This window comes from Rhagoletis zephyria, unplaced genomic scaffold, assembly GCF_001687245.7.
Source record: "Rhagoletis zephyria isolate East Lansing unplaced genomic scaffold, Rhagoletis_zephyria_1.1 Rzeph_scaffold_01402, whole genome shotgun sequence".
In the NCBI taxonomy this organism is placed as follows: Eukaryota; Metazoa; Arthropoda; class Insecta; order Diptera; family Tephritidae; genus Rhagoletis; species Rhagoletis zephyria.
The window spans coordinates 253-16,375 of NW_016158486.1; the positions used below are offsets into that span (position 1 = coordinate 253).

At 35.6% G+C, this 16,123-nt stretch overlaps 1 protein-coding gene across 1 annotated transcript; it reads left to right on the forward strand.

The window, feature by feature from the left end:
- Nucleotides 1–8,936: 8,936 nt before the first annotated feature.
- LOC108363889 (ATP-binding cassette sub-family G member 1) lies at nucleotides 8,937–16,101 on the forward strand. Its single transcript, XM_017617411.1, has 7 exons — nucleotides 8,937–9,262; nucleotides 11,588–12,126; nucleotides 12,192–12,656; nucleotides 12,723–12,839; nucleotides 12,905–13,005; nucleotides 13,083–13,238; nucleotides 15,326–16,101. Exons 1-7 carry the CDS (start codon nucleotides 9,207–9,209, stop codon nucleotides 15,665–15,667), a joined length of 1,776 nt encoding a protein of 591 aa, XP_017472900.1. The 5' UTR covers nucleotides 8,937–9,206; the 3' UTR covers nucleotides 15,668–16,101.
- Nucleotides 16,102–16,123: the final 22 nt, after the last annotated feature.

A 16,123-nucleotide genomic window follows, 5' to 3' on the forward strand; every position in this document is an offset into this window, starting at 1 on the left:
AACAATTAACTAGCTAAGTTTGCTACGGATACTAAGTCAAAGTGACTTACGAATTTCACGTGCTGTGTGTTTTCACGCTATTTTAATACGATTATGACAGTTAAATAAGCAAATATAAATACAATGCTATAACGATGCACTCGTGTGCTGAAAATATGTAATTATCATGTTGTAAAATATTTCCCATATTAGACTGTCTATTTCAATTAACATTTTCTGATCAAAGCTAAATTTTACTTTTTAATGACGATTTGTCGTTAATGCAATTTTATTGTAAACAATTTACAATTAGTCGGATAACCACAAAACTCTTTCATTTGTGTTTAATTGCCGTTCAAGTTGTTTTCCTTATTTATTATTTGTAATTATAACACTTCATAAAATTAATTAAATAAAAAAAAATATATTAAAGCTAAGCCCGCCACGTGTCTTTGTGTGCCGACTAAAATGCCTAGCTGATATTTAAATAAATCTTTTGATATTTATAAGGTGATAAACTGTTTAAATCGCAATATTTTATGGTATGCAAATTAAAATATTTTATTACGTTGTCGACTCTTTATCAGCAGTTAATTACTAGTACCAGATTGACCGTGCTTTGCCCGGAGTGCATATACTTTTTAAAGTTTTCAAGATTTGGATAGCTTTAAAAAAATATTTTGGAAATAAACAACACCAAAAAAATAGGATTTCCATTTCTATTAAGTAAATTCCTTACCTCAGTTTTCGCTTACCGGACCATTGTAGCGTTTTTTAAGCAGAACTAAACGCCATAATGGAGGCGGCACGATGGCTCCTAACCTCCGCCCCTCCAGGACGGCGTATTGCTATCTTTTCTGACAGCCTGGATGTATCAAATCTCTCAATTCTAACGGAATAACGTCCAAAGTATCCCTAGAATGCAGGAAGACTCTCAACCTGCTGGCATAAAAATGCTCCTTGACTGTTTTATGGGTCCCTGGGCATAGGGACATTCCTGGCAACTGCCTAGCCGAATTCGGCCAAAGATTGATGTAAAGCGATCCATTGCTCCTACCCGGCTCAATAATATAAAAAAAAACTTTTTAATATACAACGCTTTTATAAATGGACTAAAAAGTAGAAAATAATACTTCTCAGTCCCATAGAATTTGTTTTGATAACTTTTGATTTTGAAATTTTAGCAAAAGTCATTATAAACAATCTATGAAATTGAAAATGAAAAGCGTGGGGCGCATGTAATACACTTGAATTGATATGAAAAGTAATATATGTATGTATGTATGTGGGTATATGAATAACGACCGCTTAAAATCGATTTCAAAGTTCTACTTTCGCTGTAGAAATTTTAGGTCTACGTTATGTAGTTTGACTATTGTCAATTAAATCGAATGCTTTGTATTGCATGCGCTCCACGTTTTTCATTTTCAATTTCATAGATTTTTTATAATGACTTTTGCTAAAATTTCAAAATCAAAAGTTATCAAAACAAATTCTATGGGACTGAGAAATATTATTTTCTACTTTTTAGTCCATTTGTAAAAGCGTTGTATATTAAAAAGTTTTTTTTATATTATTTATTTACTTCTAATGGCACTTAATTTTTCAATTTGGCACAAAGTGCCAAAATGACACTTTTGAAAAATAGTAATATTTAAATATATTTTTTCTCAAGTAAAATTTTCTAATTTCAATAGTGTATACAACTGGTTTATCTTATTTTGGCATTGGGCTTTTGTTTTAGGAATGTGTTTCTAATTTTAATGCTAAATGGGAAGAATTATAAAAAAATTGCACCTTTTTTGGCAGTTATATTTTTCTGTTTGGCACATTTTGGCACTTTTTTTATCCTCAATATGGCACCTCATAGCTAAGGATAGTTGGCAACCCTGATCCCATCGTTTAATGGTTTTAAATTAAAATTTGTACAAACAGGGTTCATTAGGGGGTATTTATTTGTATGCAAAATTTGCATCCTACCTAGCATCCTTCATACATAAAATTCTGAGAAAAAATCCATTTGATCATATATCTTAAGTCAATTTCGAGCCCGCCAAATTATCGGGCTTTGGCGTTCGCGTACGCAAACAACTTGCAAATTAGAGGAAATTGAAGTTCGAAATTCTTGCGGGAAAAATTTTTAATACCAGCAATTTTCCTGCAAAAAAAAAAACAGTTGATCAAAGTCTTCTGTCTGAATTTTCGGGGCGAGTGGGGAGAGGAAGTGGGGCCTCGATATTGAATTTAGAGCTATGTATGCTTTACTGGACTTCTTCTCTTAGAATTTAATTTAGAAAAAAATTCACTCGCCCTAATGTACATACATATGTATTTATGTACATTAAGGTGGTCCATAAATGCACGTGGCAAAAAAGCAAAGTCCAAATTTGAATGCTTTCACCCCCTAGGATATATGTTGAAAAAATGCACCTCGTTTATTCAATCAAAAAATATTTAGAAGCCGCTCAAAGTTTTCCAAGTATTTTCTTTGAGAAAAAAATTTCGAAGAACTGAGAAAAAATTCTAAATCACTAATTTTCGATCGGAAATCTCTGTTTCTCTTCAGAAGACTTCCAATAATAATACCCAATTGTTTATTTTACCATTTTTTAGTACTAAAATTTTTTTATGTGTCACCCATTGCATTTATTGTGGTTTTTGGGGGACCTATAAAAAAGTTACTATTAAAAGTTGGTGAAAAAATTCTACGAAAAATTGGTTTTACCCATATACGTAAAGTACATGGAAAACTTTGAGCGCTTTGGGCGACCTCTAAATACTTTTTTTCCAAAATAAAAAGGCAGGGGCATATTTATGGTTTTCGGTATTAAACAATCCAAGGAGCTGAGCATTAGAATTCCGAATTTACTTTTTGTTGGACCGGCCTAATGTACATAAATACGGCTTTTGGAGTTATTATTCAATTGATCTACAGCAACAAATTACTCCATAAAAGTGTGATGAGTACTTATAGATACTTCCTGTTACATTTCTGTTGTGTTATTTCATCAGCATTGGGCTTCATCATCATAGCTAAATATGTACATATATACAGTGACTCAAATAAATGACCACGTGTTGATTTTTCGAGTTTAATATCGTCCAAGCTTTAAGCAAAATCACATAAATCATAGTTTAAATTTTATGAATATACAAAATTTAGGAAAATTCAACAAATTTGCATCAAAATTTCAACTTTTTAATCTGAATCTTTAGATCATTTTTGGGTATGCAGTTTTATAGCCCATAGTCTAATGAAGTGCAAGTTTCAAATGGTTGCTTTTTGAGACGGATTTTTGCACTTTTTCCATATAAGCATGAATTTCTTATGAAATAAAATGCGGAAGAACCGTTATCAACAAAAATTAAAAAAATCAAAGCCAGTTTTTGTAAATTGCACGAGCTCTAAGAAAAAAAAAACGCAAAAGCAGTCTCCAAGCTAAAATCCTCAAAAACCATCGCGATTTTTAGGTTAGGATTAGAAACTTGCACTTAATAAGACTAAAATTGTATGGACTATAAAACTGCATACCCAAATATGTTCTAATGTGACTACACACGGGGCAACCGTTGAAGCAACGTGTTGAGGCAACCTGTTTTTCTTGTTCAATACATACGAGACAACCGTAGAGGCAATCATTACAGCAACCTCAGTGGTGTGTGTTGCGTTATGAAATGAACATACGGAAGATAAATTTTTTCTACTAAAACACATTTTCAACTGAACTGTTTTCAATAAAGTCAATACACAACGATACACACCAGGCAACCGACAAGACAACCAACACAAAATATCAAAATATTTTAATTTTTGGGTGACGGTTTCGGCAACACGAATTTCTATAAGCAACTATGCATATAGTGCACGAGGCAAAGGTGCAAGCGACATTCATTATGCTGACTACACACGAGACAACCAGAGCATGCTTGGCCGTTATTTTTACAGAAAAATTACAAAAAAAATTTAGCTCGAAAAATATTACGAATACTTAAAGAAAATGAATACGTGGTCATGGTTTGAGTCACTGTACACTGTGTATACATACGTATGTATTGTCATATGACTCTGCTCGCATTACATTCCCATTAGTTTTTATTTTATTTTATGTTATTTAATTCTTTTTATTTTTTTTTGTGTGCTAGGGTTCGGCATAAAAGCATTTGGCTTATAATTTCCAATGTGTGCTTTGCATAATAAATAAACTGAATTGAACTACTGAACGACCGCGTGGTGACGACAAAATTTGTTTATACAAAGTTCATTTTGCGCCTCTATTTATTTCATTTTTATTTTTACTTAAATTTATGTTTTTTTTATTCTGCTGTTTAGTAACCATTAAGTAAAAAGTCACGTTGTCGTGTAAACACACAATGCGATTCGTGTGCGTTCAAATTAATGCACCTCAACGAGCAGGGGAAAAAAAACGGCGAATGCAGATAACAGCAACACAATTGACAGACTTTGTATAATTTGCGCCAGCAGCAGTCATAACACAAGCAAAAGTGACTCAACAGTTGTGGGCTTTTTGGTTGATGTCGATGGGTGGAAGTAGGGTGACCAGACGTCCTGATTTATCAGGACATGTCTTGATTTCAGGGGCGAATTAAAGTGTCCTGACTGATTTTTACACAGCTGACCTTTTATAAAATTTTTACTGCGTTCACATAATAACATACCTGCAAAACTTGAATCACCGAAACTACAATACGCGTACAGAATTTTTCGATTATCTCTAACACATAAATATAGAACCACTGTGTCCAGGTACAACTGGTTATAAGAAATGCTATTAAGTCTTATCCTTAGCATCCTACCTATTGTACTTAAAGAAGGTGTTGAGCTTTTGTTGGCGACCTTGATAAAGATTTTCACAGCGCCGCTTGCACTTGCCTACATCCCACAACTCTCAATTCTTACCATTGAGCGTGTAAAAATAATTATTTAAAAACTCAAGTCTGATGGAAAGGAAAGTGATGCGCTAATTTGCAAAAATTTAATGTCCTGATTTTTCCTTCGATTCATCTGGTCACCCTAGGTGGAAGTGATAATGGCACGGCTGCGATGCCACTCTTGTTTTTTGTACGCTTATATTTATTTGTTAAAATTGCGGTAATAACTGCAAATGCGTTTGCAAATTAAAGCAAAAAAGGGCGGCGGTGCCAAGTTCATTGTCCGCACTCATCCACAGTTCTTTTTGTTTTGTTTTTAGTAATTTATTAGATGTGGTTATTTGCAGATTGCCGACTACCGATTGCAGGTGCAATATTTTTATTTTGTATGTGCCAACATTGGCTATTAAATTTTCTCACGGCTGCAATAGCTTTGTTATTCCCTGCTGGCGTGTAGTAGATGGTAAAAAAAGAAAACATAAATTAATATTATTCGTTCTTATTGTGGCCGTGTCGCACTTCTTGTGAGTTATGCTTATCCGAGTGTTCTTTTTATAAACAATTGCGCCTACAAATTTAACGAGCCTATGCCGAGAAGCAGTGTTCATAACTCAGAGATGCACTTGGTCGCTTCGTTTCACCATTTACCACATAGCGTATCATTAGTGGATACCAACCAGAAGTCAATTAAATTGTTTACATTTGCATTGCTTGGTGGCTTCGTCATTTGCATAGCTTTAAAAACATTATTCACTTAAATTTTTTGTTTACATAGGCTTGTCAGTCTGGCATTTACATATTTTGTTGTTGTTGTCGTTTAACAAAAAGTCTTATTTAACATAAATCAAGTTTACATTATTAATTCCCCTTACAACTTTTTTAAACCCATGGCGGCGCTGAAATGTAAAATATTTATTTACTTCCCACAGGAAAGTTTTCGCTTGGCGGAAGGTTAATTTCCACTTTTATACTTCAAATACTACTACTTTACAAATGCTATTAAAAAATTAGGTGCTTACATCCAGCCAGAATTAAAGCTTAGTTAGTTTAGACTTCATTTTCGTAACTTACACAACTCAAACTAATATTTTGGCCCAACTACCATATGAAATTGTCATAGCGGTAAGTCAAAACTTAACTGCACAGGCGAAACTTCCTGTATTCCACTAGGTTGGATTATGTTGCAGTGCCCGCCATTATTTAATTTTAACAAAAAAAAAAGTATCCTTTCTTAGGTAACTTACTTATAATCGAAAAAATGCGCATACAATATTCTATCTGGCAGCATTGTCTGCCCAGAGATATCTAATCGTTTTCAAATTCAAGAATCTAATATCAATCTCAGAAATCCTATAATGTTCGCTGAAGGTGTTCGCATAAGTCGCTATACTCGTACAACGAGCCGATAGCCAGAGTTATTCGCCTTTGTAACAAACACACTGCGTTAATTAATTTCAACGATAGCCGTTATTGTTTTAAATTAAGTTTATTCAAACTCTTTAACTAATCTAAATTTAATCATAGTCTGTAAGAAATTCTGTTTCATAGACTGAAATAAATCAATAAATATTAATTTCCGTTGAGCAAAAAAATACAAAAAAAATCATAAAATAATGATCAAATGCTAATTTAAATTACACCATTTACTCATAGCTTTTTGATTAAAAGCATTACAAGGACTTTAGTCAGCGTCTGCCATCTGTAGCCTCTTTAGTTTATCACTCATCGTTTCATCATTTTGTTTTCAACCACTGTGTCTTGTCTTGCAACAAAATCGTAAATACTTTACCAATCCCATTCAATTATTACAATTGAATCATTAAAAATTAAAAAAAAAACCTATAATTAATTAAGTGATAAGCAGTTTATTTGCATGCAAGTAGTGCAAAAATGCATATCAACCATGGAAAAATTTTTATGCCTGCATTTATGCATGTATCAGATGTCATGACTACTACTGCACTTGGGGCAAACGTGCTTGCAAGCCTGAAAAGTAACAAAGGTCCACTCAATCACTCATCGAGTTCGGATTAATCGCATGATTGTGTTTTGGTACGATTATGTGAATGTGCAAGTGTAGGTGCACTGCCGACAAGTGAATTAACATGAAAAGGAATATTAAATATTGAAATGAAAATAGAAATGAATAAATTAAAACATTTATATATATATATCTATACCTAGTATAAAGGAAAGTCGAGATTCGAGTCGAACAGATTTTGACGAGATTTTCTCTAACATACTCTGTATCGATAGGAGAGTGACCTTTTTTATATAAAGTTTTAATAGGGTTGCCACCTATCTAAAAACCATAAGATCCGCACCGTTCGTTGGATTGCAAAAAGTGAGGTGTCAAATGAAAGCGATTGATCTCTAGAAAATCGCCAATGTCTTTGAACAGGGTTGCCACCTGTTAAGAAAATTGCTATATAGGCATAGGCGTCAGTCCTGCACCGTCTCTGTCAAATGAAAAGGCTTAGCCTCTAGATGTGTAATAATGTATTATTTTTCTGATTAGGGTTGCCACCTGTTTAAAAACTATAAGATCTTCACCGTTCGTTGGATAAAAAAATGCGATAACAATTGAAAGTGCATGTTCTTCGCAAGTACAAAAACTTAAATTTTTGCGTAGAGCTGCCACCTATTTAAAATTACTATCTTCTATACATAGTATAAAGGAAAGGCGAGATATTTTGACCACGCTGCTGAACGGATTTAAAAAAAGATTTTTTAAGTATACATATAATATACGAAGTACCTGATGACATACGCCTCGCGCATCCGTGGCCGGTTAGTATACATATAAAAAGTATTTTTAGACGAAACCGGGTTTAAAGTAGGCAGTGCCACGTCTCCATTGATGTCCTTGTCTTCTCGGCTTATCTTTGCTTCATGGACACCTCCTTAAAGGACCATACAGTTTCGAGTAACGGTACCGTGATCTAGTACCCAAATAATCTTGAGTGTTTAGATGCGATCCAAAGTGAGGTTAGGCAAACGACAGCAGCATCCGCTAAAGCTGCTTAAAGAGCGCGCGAGATGAGTAGATTTCGTTAAATCTACGAATATCCTTCCGTTTGCCGATGGTCACTGAGCAACTGTAACCGACGCTTCCTTTAACCTTTCCTCCATGGGTGGGCTCTAAAATAANTGTAGATTTCGTTAAATCTACGATATCCTTCCGTTTGCCGATGGTCACTGAGCCCGTAACCGACGCTTCCTTTAACCTTTCCTCCATGGGTGGGCTCTAAAATAATTTACTGCCCGAACAGTGTGAACTGAGTGGAGGGTAATATGTGGAACCTGGATTTAGTGAATCTGTTCCTAAATGTCTGAAAGTTAGAGGACAAGGTTTGGCGGAGGAATATTCTGCGATCTACAGTTATTTATTAGCACAGGCTGCTGCCTTAAATTAGATACCTAATTGGTTTGCTTAGTAATAATATTTTGGCAAAGTGCTTAGCTGAGCTTTACCTCCAATGTGTGAAGTTAGTCCGGATTTTATATCATAAATGGGGTTTTGGATCGATGTGGTATCACAATGGTCCACTGACTGTACGTATGTAGGTATGCTATCTTCCTAAACGTTCAGCAAGCACTTCAACCTAACTTAACCTAATGAGAAAAAAGGCCCTCTTAATTTTTCTATATGTAGGTCGCTGAAGACTAGAATTATTTTCAAGGCGAATTCACATAAGGTGGTAGCGATTGTACAACAAAAATTGTCATGTGTTTTGTTCTTGCTTTTGATAAACGACTGTCAAATTTCAGCTTTTCTTCTCTCAAGGAAGTAGAGGGGAAGTAATACATACAATTATTCTTACTTTCTCACACACCCACTTTAGCGAAGTATAAAATTTTAATATATTTCTACCAAGACAAATTAAATAAGTTGTTCTAGCCACACCACCTTATATGAATTCGGTTTAATACCTTTCGAAATCGATTTGTACATCAATAGGTCGAGCTGTTAACTGTTATACAGTAGATCCCGGGTTAGAGGTTATATTTAGAATTTTGTACGCAAATATGAAGTTTCGATTTTTTTTCATTGCCGGACTTAAGTCAAAACTTATATAGCCAACGTAAGTCGTTCCACGTTGCTTAATTTTTTTATTTGGTTACACAGTGCTGTTATTTACTATGGAATCTCCGAGTATTATCATTTTAGAATTGTTTGAACATTTATATTTTTTTTGTGTATACCTAAATAATACCTAAAGTTAATTTAATTAATTTGGTATTTATTTTTTTCTCTTTTAGTTAAAGTAACTGGTACCCGTCTAATATTGCGCGGCGTCAGCGGCAGCTTCCGCAATGGTCAATTGTCGGCAATTATGGGCCCTTCCGGTGCGGGCAAGAGTAGTTTACTGAACGCTTTATCAGGTTTGCGGTAAGTATAAAGATTTGCATAAAGATTTGAATTGGCATGGGGAGGAAATATATTTATGTGTGTAAACCATATGTATGTTTATAATCAAAGAAGCTAAAAGAAGAAATTATCAGAGCTCACATTCAAATTCAAGGTCAATATAAAGCGGAGAAAAAAAACTATCAGCCAGATATGTATGTATCTGTGTATGTACGTACATATTTATGTACATATGTATGAATGAAGTCTTGTATATCTTGTAGTTTAGCACTTCCAAAATACATACATAAATTTGCAATTAGACAACACTATTTCTAGCATCACTTCAAAAAATATCAAACCGATATTTCTAGGTTCGCTTCGTTTACTTTTTATTTATTTATTTTTTGTTAGATAATTTTTACTTTATATTCGTTTTCGAATTACACTTTTGAGACGGGCTTTAAACTTCCGTCAAAGAACAATAAAACTTTATTGTTGATGACTTTTTTGCACAATCATGCATATACAGTGACTCAAACAAACGACCACGTGTTGATTTTTTTTTTTAATATTCGCAATATTTTTCAAGTACATTTTTTTGTTTTTTTTTCTATAGATATACCTTCCAAGCTTTAACCAAAAGTACATATATAAATCACAGTTTCAAACTTTATATAAAATTTGAGAAAATTTAAGAAGTTTTCATAAAAAATTCAAATTTTTAATCTGAATCTTTAGAATATTTGTGGGTATGCAGTTTTATAGCCCATACAATTTTAGTATAAAGAAGTGAGAGTTTCAACCGGCTAAAAAATCGTGGTGATTTTTGGGATTTTTTTTTCGAGGCTGCTTTTGCTTTTTTTTAATGTTCTAAACATGCAATTTAAAAAGTTGAAATTGTGATGAAAATCTGTTGGGTTTTCCTAAATTTTGTATAACCAAAGTTTGAAACTGTGATTTATATGGTTTTTTTATAAAAAAAAAATAACAAACAAATCTTGCTCAAAAAACATTACGAATATTAAAAAAAAAAAACAAATCAACCCGTGGTAATTTGTTTGAGTCACTGTAACTTAAATATATACATACATATGTACCTACCCTCTGTACATATGCAAATGTACATACTCGTATGTATGTATGTATGTACTTACTTAAAAAATAACTGGTTTTATACATTTAATATTTAACTTCACGCTGCTCGAAGGTTCCATGCAAAAGATTAATTTTGGCAATAAATGCGAGGTAATAGTTTCATTTTAATAAAATGTGTGTATGTTTGTATATAGTTCTGTAACTTCTCAAAGAAACACGAACAGTGAAGCATGGATGTATTTAATACATAATAATTTTTTATTATACGCGCATGTTTTGATTATGCCACCATTTTTTAATGAAATTTTGATGTGTGGCTTGGGGTTCCGTACTCTTCTCAGCACCTCTTTCTCATCTACTCTTCTTTTGCGATGTTAAGATTCAGGCATCTAATCTTGGCTCTTAATTTCTACGTAAATCTAGGTTTTCAGCTATACATACATATTAGGGTGTCTTGCCAAAAAAGTTGTAGGTTTTCTACCGGAATTATAAAAATTATTTTATTCTTATACCCAAATTCATAAAAAATAATGAGGACTTTAAATGCTTATTAATTCGAAAATTTTTATGAAAATTCCACTTTATATAGCTCTTTAAACTATTTTATTTTTTATGAATTAGACCATAAGGCTGTCGTAAAAATCGGAAATTTCGGAAACGTATAAAGATTTACGTGAGCTGTACCGATTCAAAAACACCTCCGGGGATAAAATTTTTAATACCCGAGCGCATTTGTGCACAAGGCTATTATAACTTTGTTCATATAACGGTTGTTTTTAACAGCCTAAAGAAATTGAGATACATAGATATATATATATATACAATATATACATAAGTGCTCGGAAAGAAAAGATAACTTGATTAGGCCGTGACTGTCTGTCCGTCCGCTTGTCCCTCTGTGTACACGATGACTCGTGTACTTCTTTTTAATGTAGGAAAATGGGTCAAATCACATAATAACCACGCCTACCTTCCATGCACATACATAATGTTAGTTGACGAAAATACAAAAACTGCGATATTTTAGTAAATGGATATTTACAATGACCTTTTGGCGGAAAATAAGAATATTACAATTTTTTGGAAAATGGGCGGTGGGCCCCCCTACTTATGATTGCATGTAAAATCTCGGTAGCCTCTTCACCAATTTCTGTCAAACTTGCCACAATTGTTGGTCTTGAAAGCCTTACCCAATTTCATTTAAGTGTCCTAATCTTAACACATCTTGAAATTCCTACCAACTTCCTAATTTTCTTCTCCTTCTCTCAGCACCTCCGACGTTAGTGGACACATAAAAATCGAACGCAAAGGTTCCTGCTACATCACACAAGATGACAATCATCAAACCCTACTTACCGTTGAGGAACTCATGGAGCTTAGTTGCAATCTCAAGTTACCGCATTGCAAATGTAAAGCTGAGCTGATAACAGAGATACTCGAGAATCTCAATCTAAATCATAGACGTAATATTTTTGCGGAAAAATTGAGTGGCGGCGAACGTAAACGCCTCTCGATCGCACTCGAATTGGTGGCCAATCCAAAGATATTTTTCCTCGATGAACCCACCAGCGGTCTGGATGAGGTGACAGCGGCGCAATGCATTCGGTTACTTAGCCAATTAGCTAAACAAGGACGCACCATCGTCTGTACAATACACCAACCGTCGGCGACGATTTTCAATTATTTTGATAGCATTTTTGTGCTGGCCAGTGGACAGTGCGTCTATCAGGGACCACCATCGGCAGTCATACCATTTTTACGTCACGTACATATCGAATGCCCCAAGTATTATAGTCCATCGGATTACAGTGAGTTTGTGTGATGTATTGAGCAGGGTTGCATTTTAATCAAACTTTGTTTAATTTTCTTTCAGTTATCGAGCTCTGCGATGCGGACGAAGGTAAACTCATACCCTTGCTTAGCGATCTCACTGGCAATGGCAAGTGGATTTATGCACCAGTGCAGCAACAACAAAATGGTCTAAATGGTGTAAGCGAAGTAAACGGCGGTGAACCCACGCCCGTTTCAAAGCCACATTCCAAAGACTTTCAGCAGTCGGTGCGTACTTTCTTCGTGGAGGAACCAAAACGTAGTCGCTTACAACATTGGCTCGCTGCCGGCACGAATTTTTCTACCGATGGTACGCTGATTGGTGGCGTGACCGCATTCTATGAGCAGGTGAAAACCTTCACCAAGTTGCTGGATCATGAGAGTGAGCACTCTTCGGGCTTCCACCAGTTCTCTGTGCTCTTAAAAATGATGCTGAAGCGTACAATGCGTAGCCACGTTATTTTACTTATACAATTTTTGCACCATCTTCTAACGGCATTGTGCTTTGGTAGGTGGCGTAATGGAGTTTTGTTTCAAAAGGCAATATATGAAATATTTTTTACTTTATATTTAGGTTTGATTTTCTTAAATCTTGGTAATCAGGGCTCGCGCATGTTTGACCATTTGAAATTCTGCATTGGCGTTATTATAATCATCGCATATACACAAGTCATGCTGCCCATATTGAGCTGTAAGTACAATTAGAGTACAGTAAAACCCGTTTATAATTATTTTTTTGTTTATCTTTCCATTTAGTTCCCATGGAAATAAAAATCGTACGAAAGGAGACTTTCAATCGTTGGTATAAGTTAACTCCATATTATATGGCCTTGAATATATCACGGTTGCCCTTGCAAGTAACTAACATACATATCTACTTGTAATTATAGTAACTATCGGGCATAAAGCTAAAATGTATATTTAATTATTTTAGATCTTTTTGAATATGATAATGCTGACAATTATTTATTGGATGAGTGGATTGCCGGCTCAATGGTGGCGTTTTGGCTTATTTGCCAGTATTGGTTTAATGACATCGCTAATTGCAGAGGGCATGGGATTGGCAATTGGAATGACATTTAGCATAACGGTAAGTGTCCACAATTTGAGTGGAGAAGCTTAAAAAACAAATTTAATATATAAGATGGAGCATCACACATGTGATATAAAATATATGTATGTTGATGTTGATTCGTTTTTTACGACTGGGTGGTAAGATGATTTATTTTGGAACGAATTTCAAGAGCGAAAAATGACACGGAAGGTGATACAATGCCGAAACCCGTTTATCTCCAAACCAAACTTTACAAGGGCTGACGGTTACCTCTCCGAACTTTTTCGTGCCTTTACTGCATGAAGCCTAACACTCTCCTTTGGAGAAGTTGATATATGTTCGGTGCTCCGCGGAAGCAAAGTTGGTTGGTTTATCGATCGAGATGACTATGGGCAGATGGTCTGATACCAAAGTCAGCATAGGTCGCCATGATATGCTGTTTATCAGACCAACGCTGACTATTGTTATGTCTGGCGATCTGCAGTGGCTGCCCATAATCCTGGTGGGTGCGTCGTTGTTCATTGTGCAGAATGTCGAATCGTTGCCTGACCGGATAGCAATGCCTTGACATTCTAGGGTGGTATCCCTGCGGTCGATGTCTGCTTCGATAAGATGATACTGCACGGTGTGGTGCGTGATGAACGCTAAGCCAAATGCACGTTGTACCCGGCACAATTCATTAATGTTGAATTGCTGTGCAACTACCATGCCTTCCCATAAAGACGGTTATCTCCCCGATCTTGCTCTGGAGCATGTTGCAGTTAAATTGAAGGAGCTTCATGTGGTTCGGAAGACGTGTGGTAATGCGTGGTGTGAGAGATGTGTGTGGCCGTGGCGCCATTGGCTGTGTGCGCTGCTCAGGTGGTTGTCGCCCTGTGGTGGTGGTGGGTGGCGTCGCGGTTGAGGTTTGCGACCGTGCTGCGCAACACGGGCCCTCGACGTTCCTCGTCCAATCTAGCGTGGTGCGCAGACCTGAACATGCCCTAAAGTGGCACCAGCCAAGGCAGGTGTTGCACTTGACTGATGTCACATTACGGAATATCCTGGTCTGACATACCGTGCAGATTGTAGGAGGAACCAGGAGTTGTTGGCGGCGGCGTGCGGGTGGTGGTGCGGTTGTGTGTGTTCTGTGGTCTGTCGCGGTTGTGGTGTGGTCTATTGTGTTGTTATGTTGTTGTGCTGTGGTTTTTGTGTGGGACTGCTCAGGTGGACTGGGGTTAGCCGTGGAGGCTGCTCTGTTTGAGCAGCAGGGGGCCACAAACGACGTGCCGATGTGTTCGTAGTCCTGAGAAGACTGAGGCGACTCCACCCCTCGCAAGCATTGCACTTGACTGAGGTGGAGTTGTGGTGTAGTCGTCTCTGGCATACACAGCAGGTGTAGGTTTCTGACCCTGGGTTTGACTCGATGCCAGCCGAGAGTAAAAGAAAACGTAGCGAATGCAGCCCTATGCACGAACAACTTCTGAGATACTTCGCCGACCTAAACGGGTCCCGAGTCATTCCGGTACGTAGAACCGGCTGTCGTGGGAACGGCGAATTGGGAGTGATCCCTTTTTCTGAATGCGCGTTTTCTAAATTATTCTCGTCGCCAATTTAGTTATTAGTTATTAGTTATAAAAAATCGAATTTACAGAGGAAAATTGTTTATTATTTTGCAAGAGAATAAAAGGTAATTTTTGCGTCAGAAAAATAATTTGACAAAAAGCGTAGTTTTAAAAAAAATGAAATTCAAAGCAAAGCAATTAATTAATTCTCGAATCAATTTATCCATTTATAACAATATCGACACCTGAACGCAATTAAGAAGTAAAATTTAAGAAAATAATTTCAACAGGACTAAACTAATGCTGGATTTCCACTAGGCATTAAATGGCAAAAATGACGAATGACAAAGTCGGGCATTAAAAAATAACCGTGTCACTACATTCAAAAATAATCATTAAGTTCATTTCCACATGGCATTTTTTTAAATGATATAAATTTTTTGTCATTTCAGTGCCTAGTGGAAATTCGGCATAACTAATAATAAGTTAACAGGGCCAAACCTTAGTTTATACTCGTGAAAATTAGATCAGGAAATTGAAAAAATAAATCCTACTAATATTTTATTTATTTTTTCATAGAATGGCAGCGCTGTTGGCCCACTGGCGATTGCTCCACTGCTAGGCTTGGCTATATATGGATTTGATTTTGCCGCACAAATCCCATACGGAATGAATCTTCTCATGAAATTCAGTTATGTACGGGTCGGTGTAGTGGCGTTGATACTCTCTGTTTTTGGCTTTGATCGTCCCGAATTAGAATGTGACGATATATATTGCCATTTCGGTGATCCGCGAGTGCTGCTCAAGTTTCTGGACATTGAACACCTATCGATGTGGTACCTCTTCTCGATACTCACAGTACTTATGCTCTTCTATAGAGTGCTAATGTATTTGAGTTTACGCAGACGTTGCGGTACATAAGCGATATTATTTTGTAAATGTGATTTTTAGTATTAAGTGGTAAAGTTAAGGTCAATTAAATAAAAATAAACAATGGTTTCATGGTGGATGTTAGTTGCTGCATAATCAGAAGTTCATGCACATACATAATATAATAATAATAGGCAATCTTATGCTGTGATAAATGATATGTTAATAGTGTACAATTTTTTACTTTATACGTGTAGTAATCTAATTGCAAGCAAACAAATACCCCTCTTATTCCAAAATTTTTACAAATTACATACCTAATAAGTGGCTTTGTAATTAAATTGTATGTAAAATTTTGTTACGATCGGAAAAGAACATATTGTTATGAGATAAGTAGGTACATAATCAAAGATATTCCACATATTTTAAGATGTACAAACTATTTTATAAAAAAGATGTTCTTGCGAACAATTAAATTTTTGGTATTTCTAAAAAAATAAACCCTGT

Bases quoted from the DNA above. Each gene is read 5' to 3' on its own strand.
- LOC108363889 (XM_017617411.1), top strand. From the start codon at position 9,207: ATGGGCCCTTCCGGTGCGGGCAAGAGTAGTTTACTGAACGCTTTATCA. The intron at 13,006-13,082 runs GTAACTAACATA...TAATTATTTTAG, and splicing joins TATCACGGTTGCCCTTGCAA to ATCTTTTTGAATATGATAAT. The intron at 13,239-15,325 runs GTAAGTGTCCAC...ATTTTTTCATAG, and splicing joins GAATGACATTTAGCATAACG to AATGGCAGCGCTGTTGGCCC.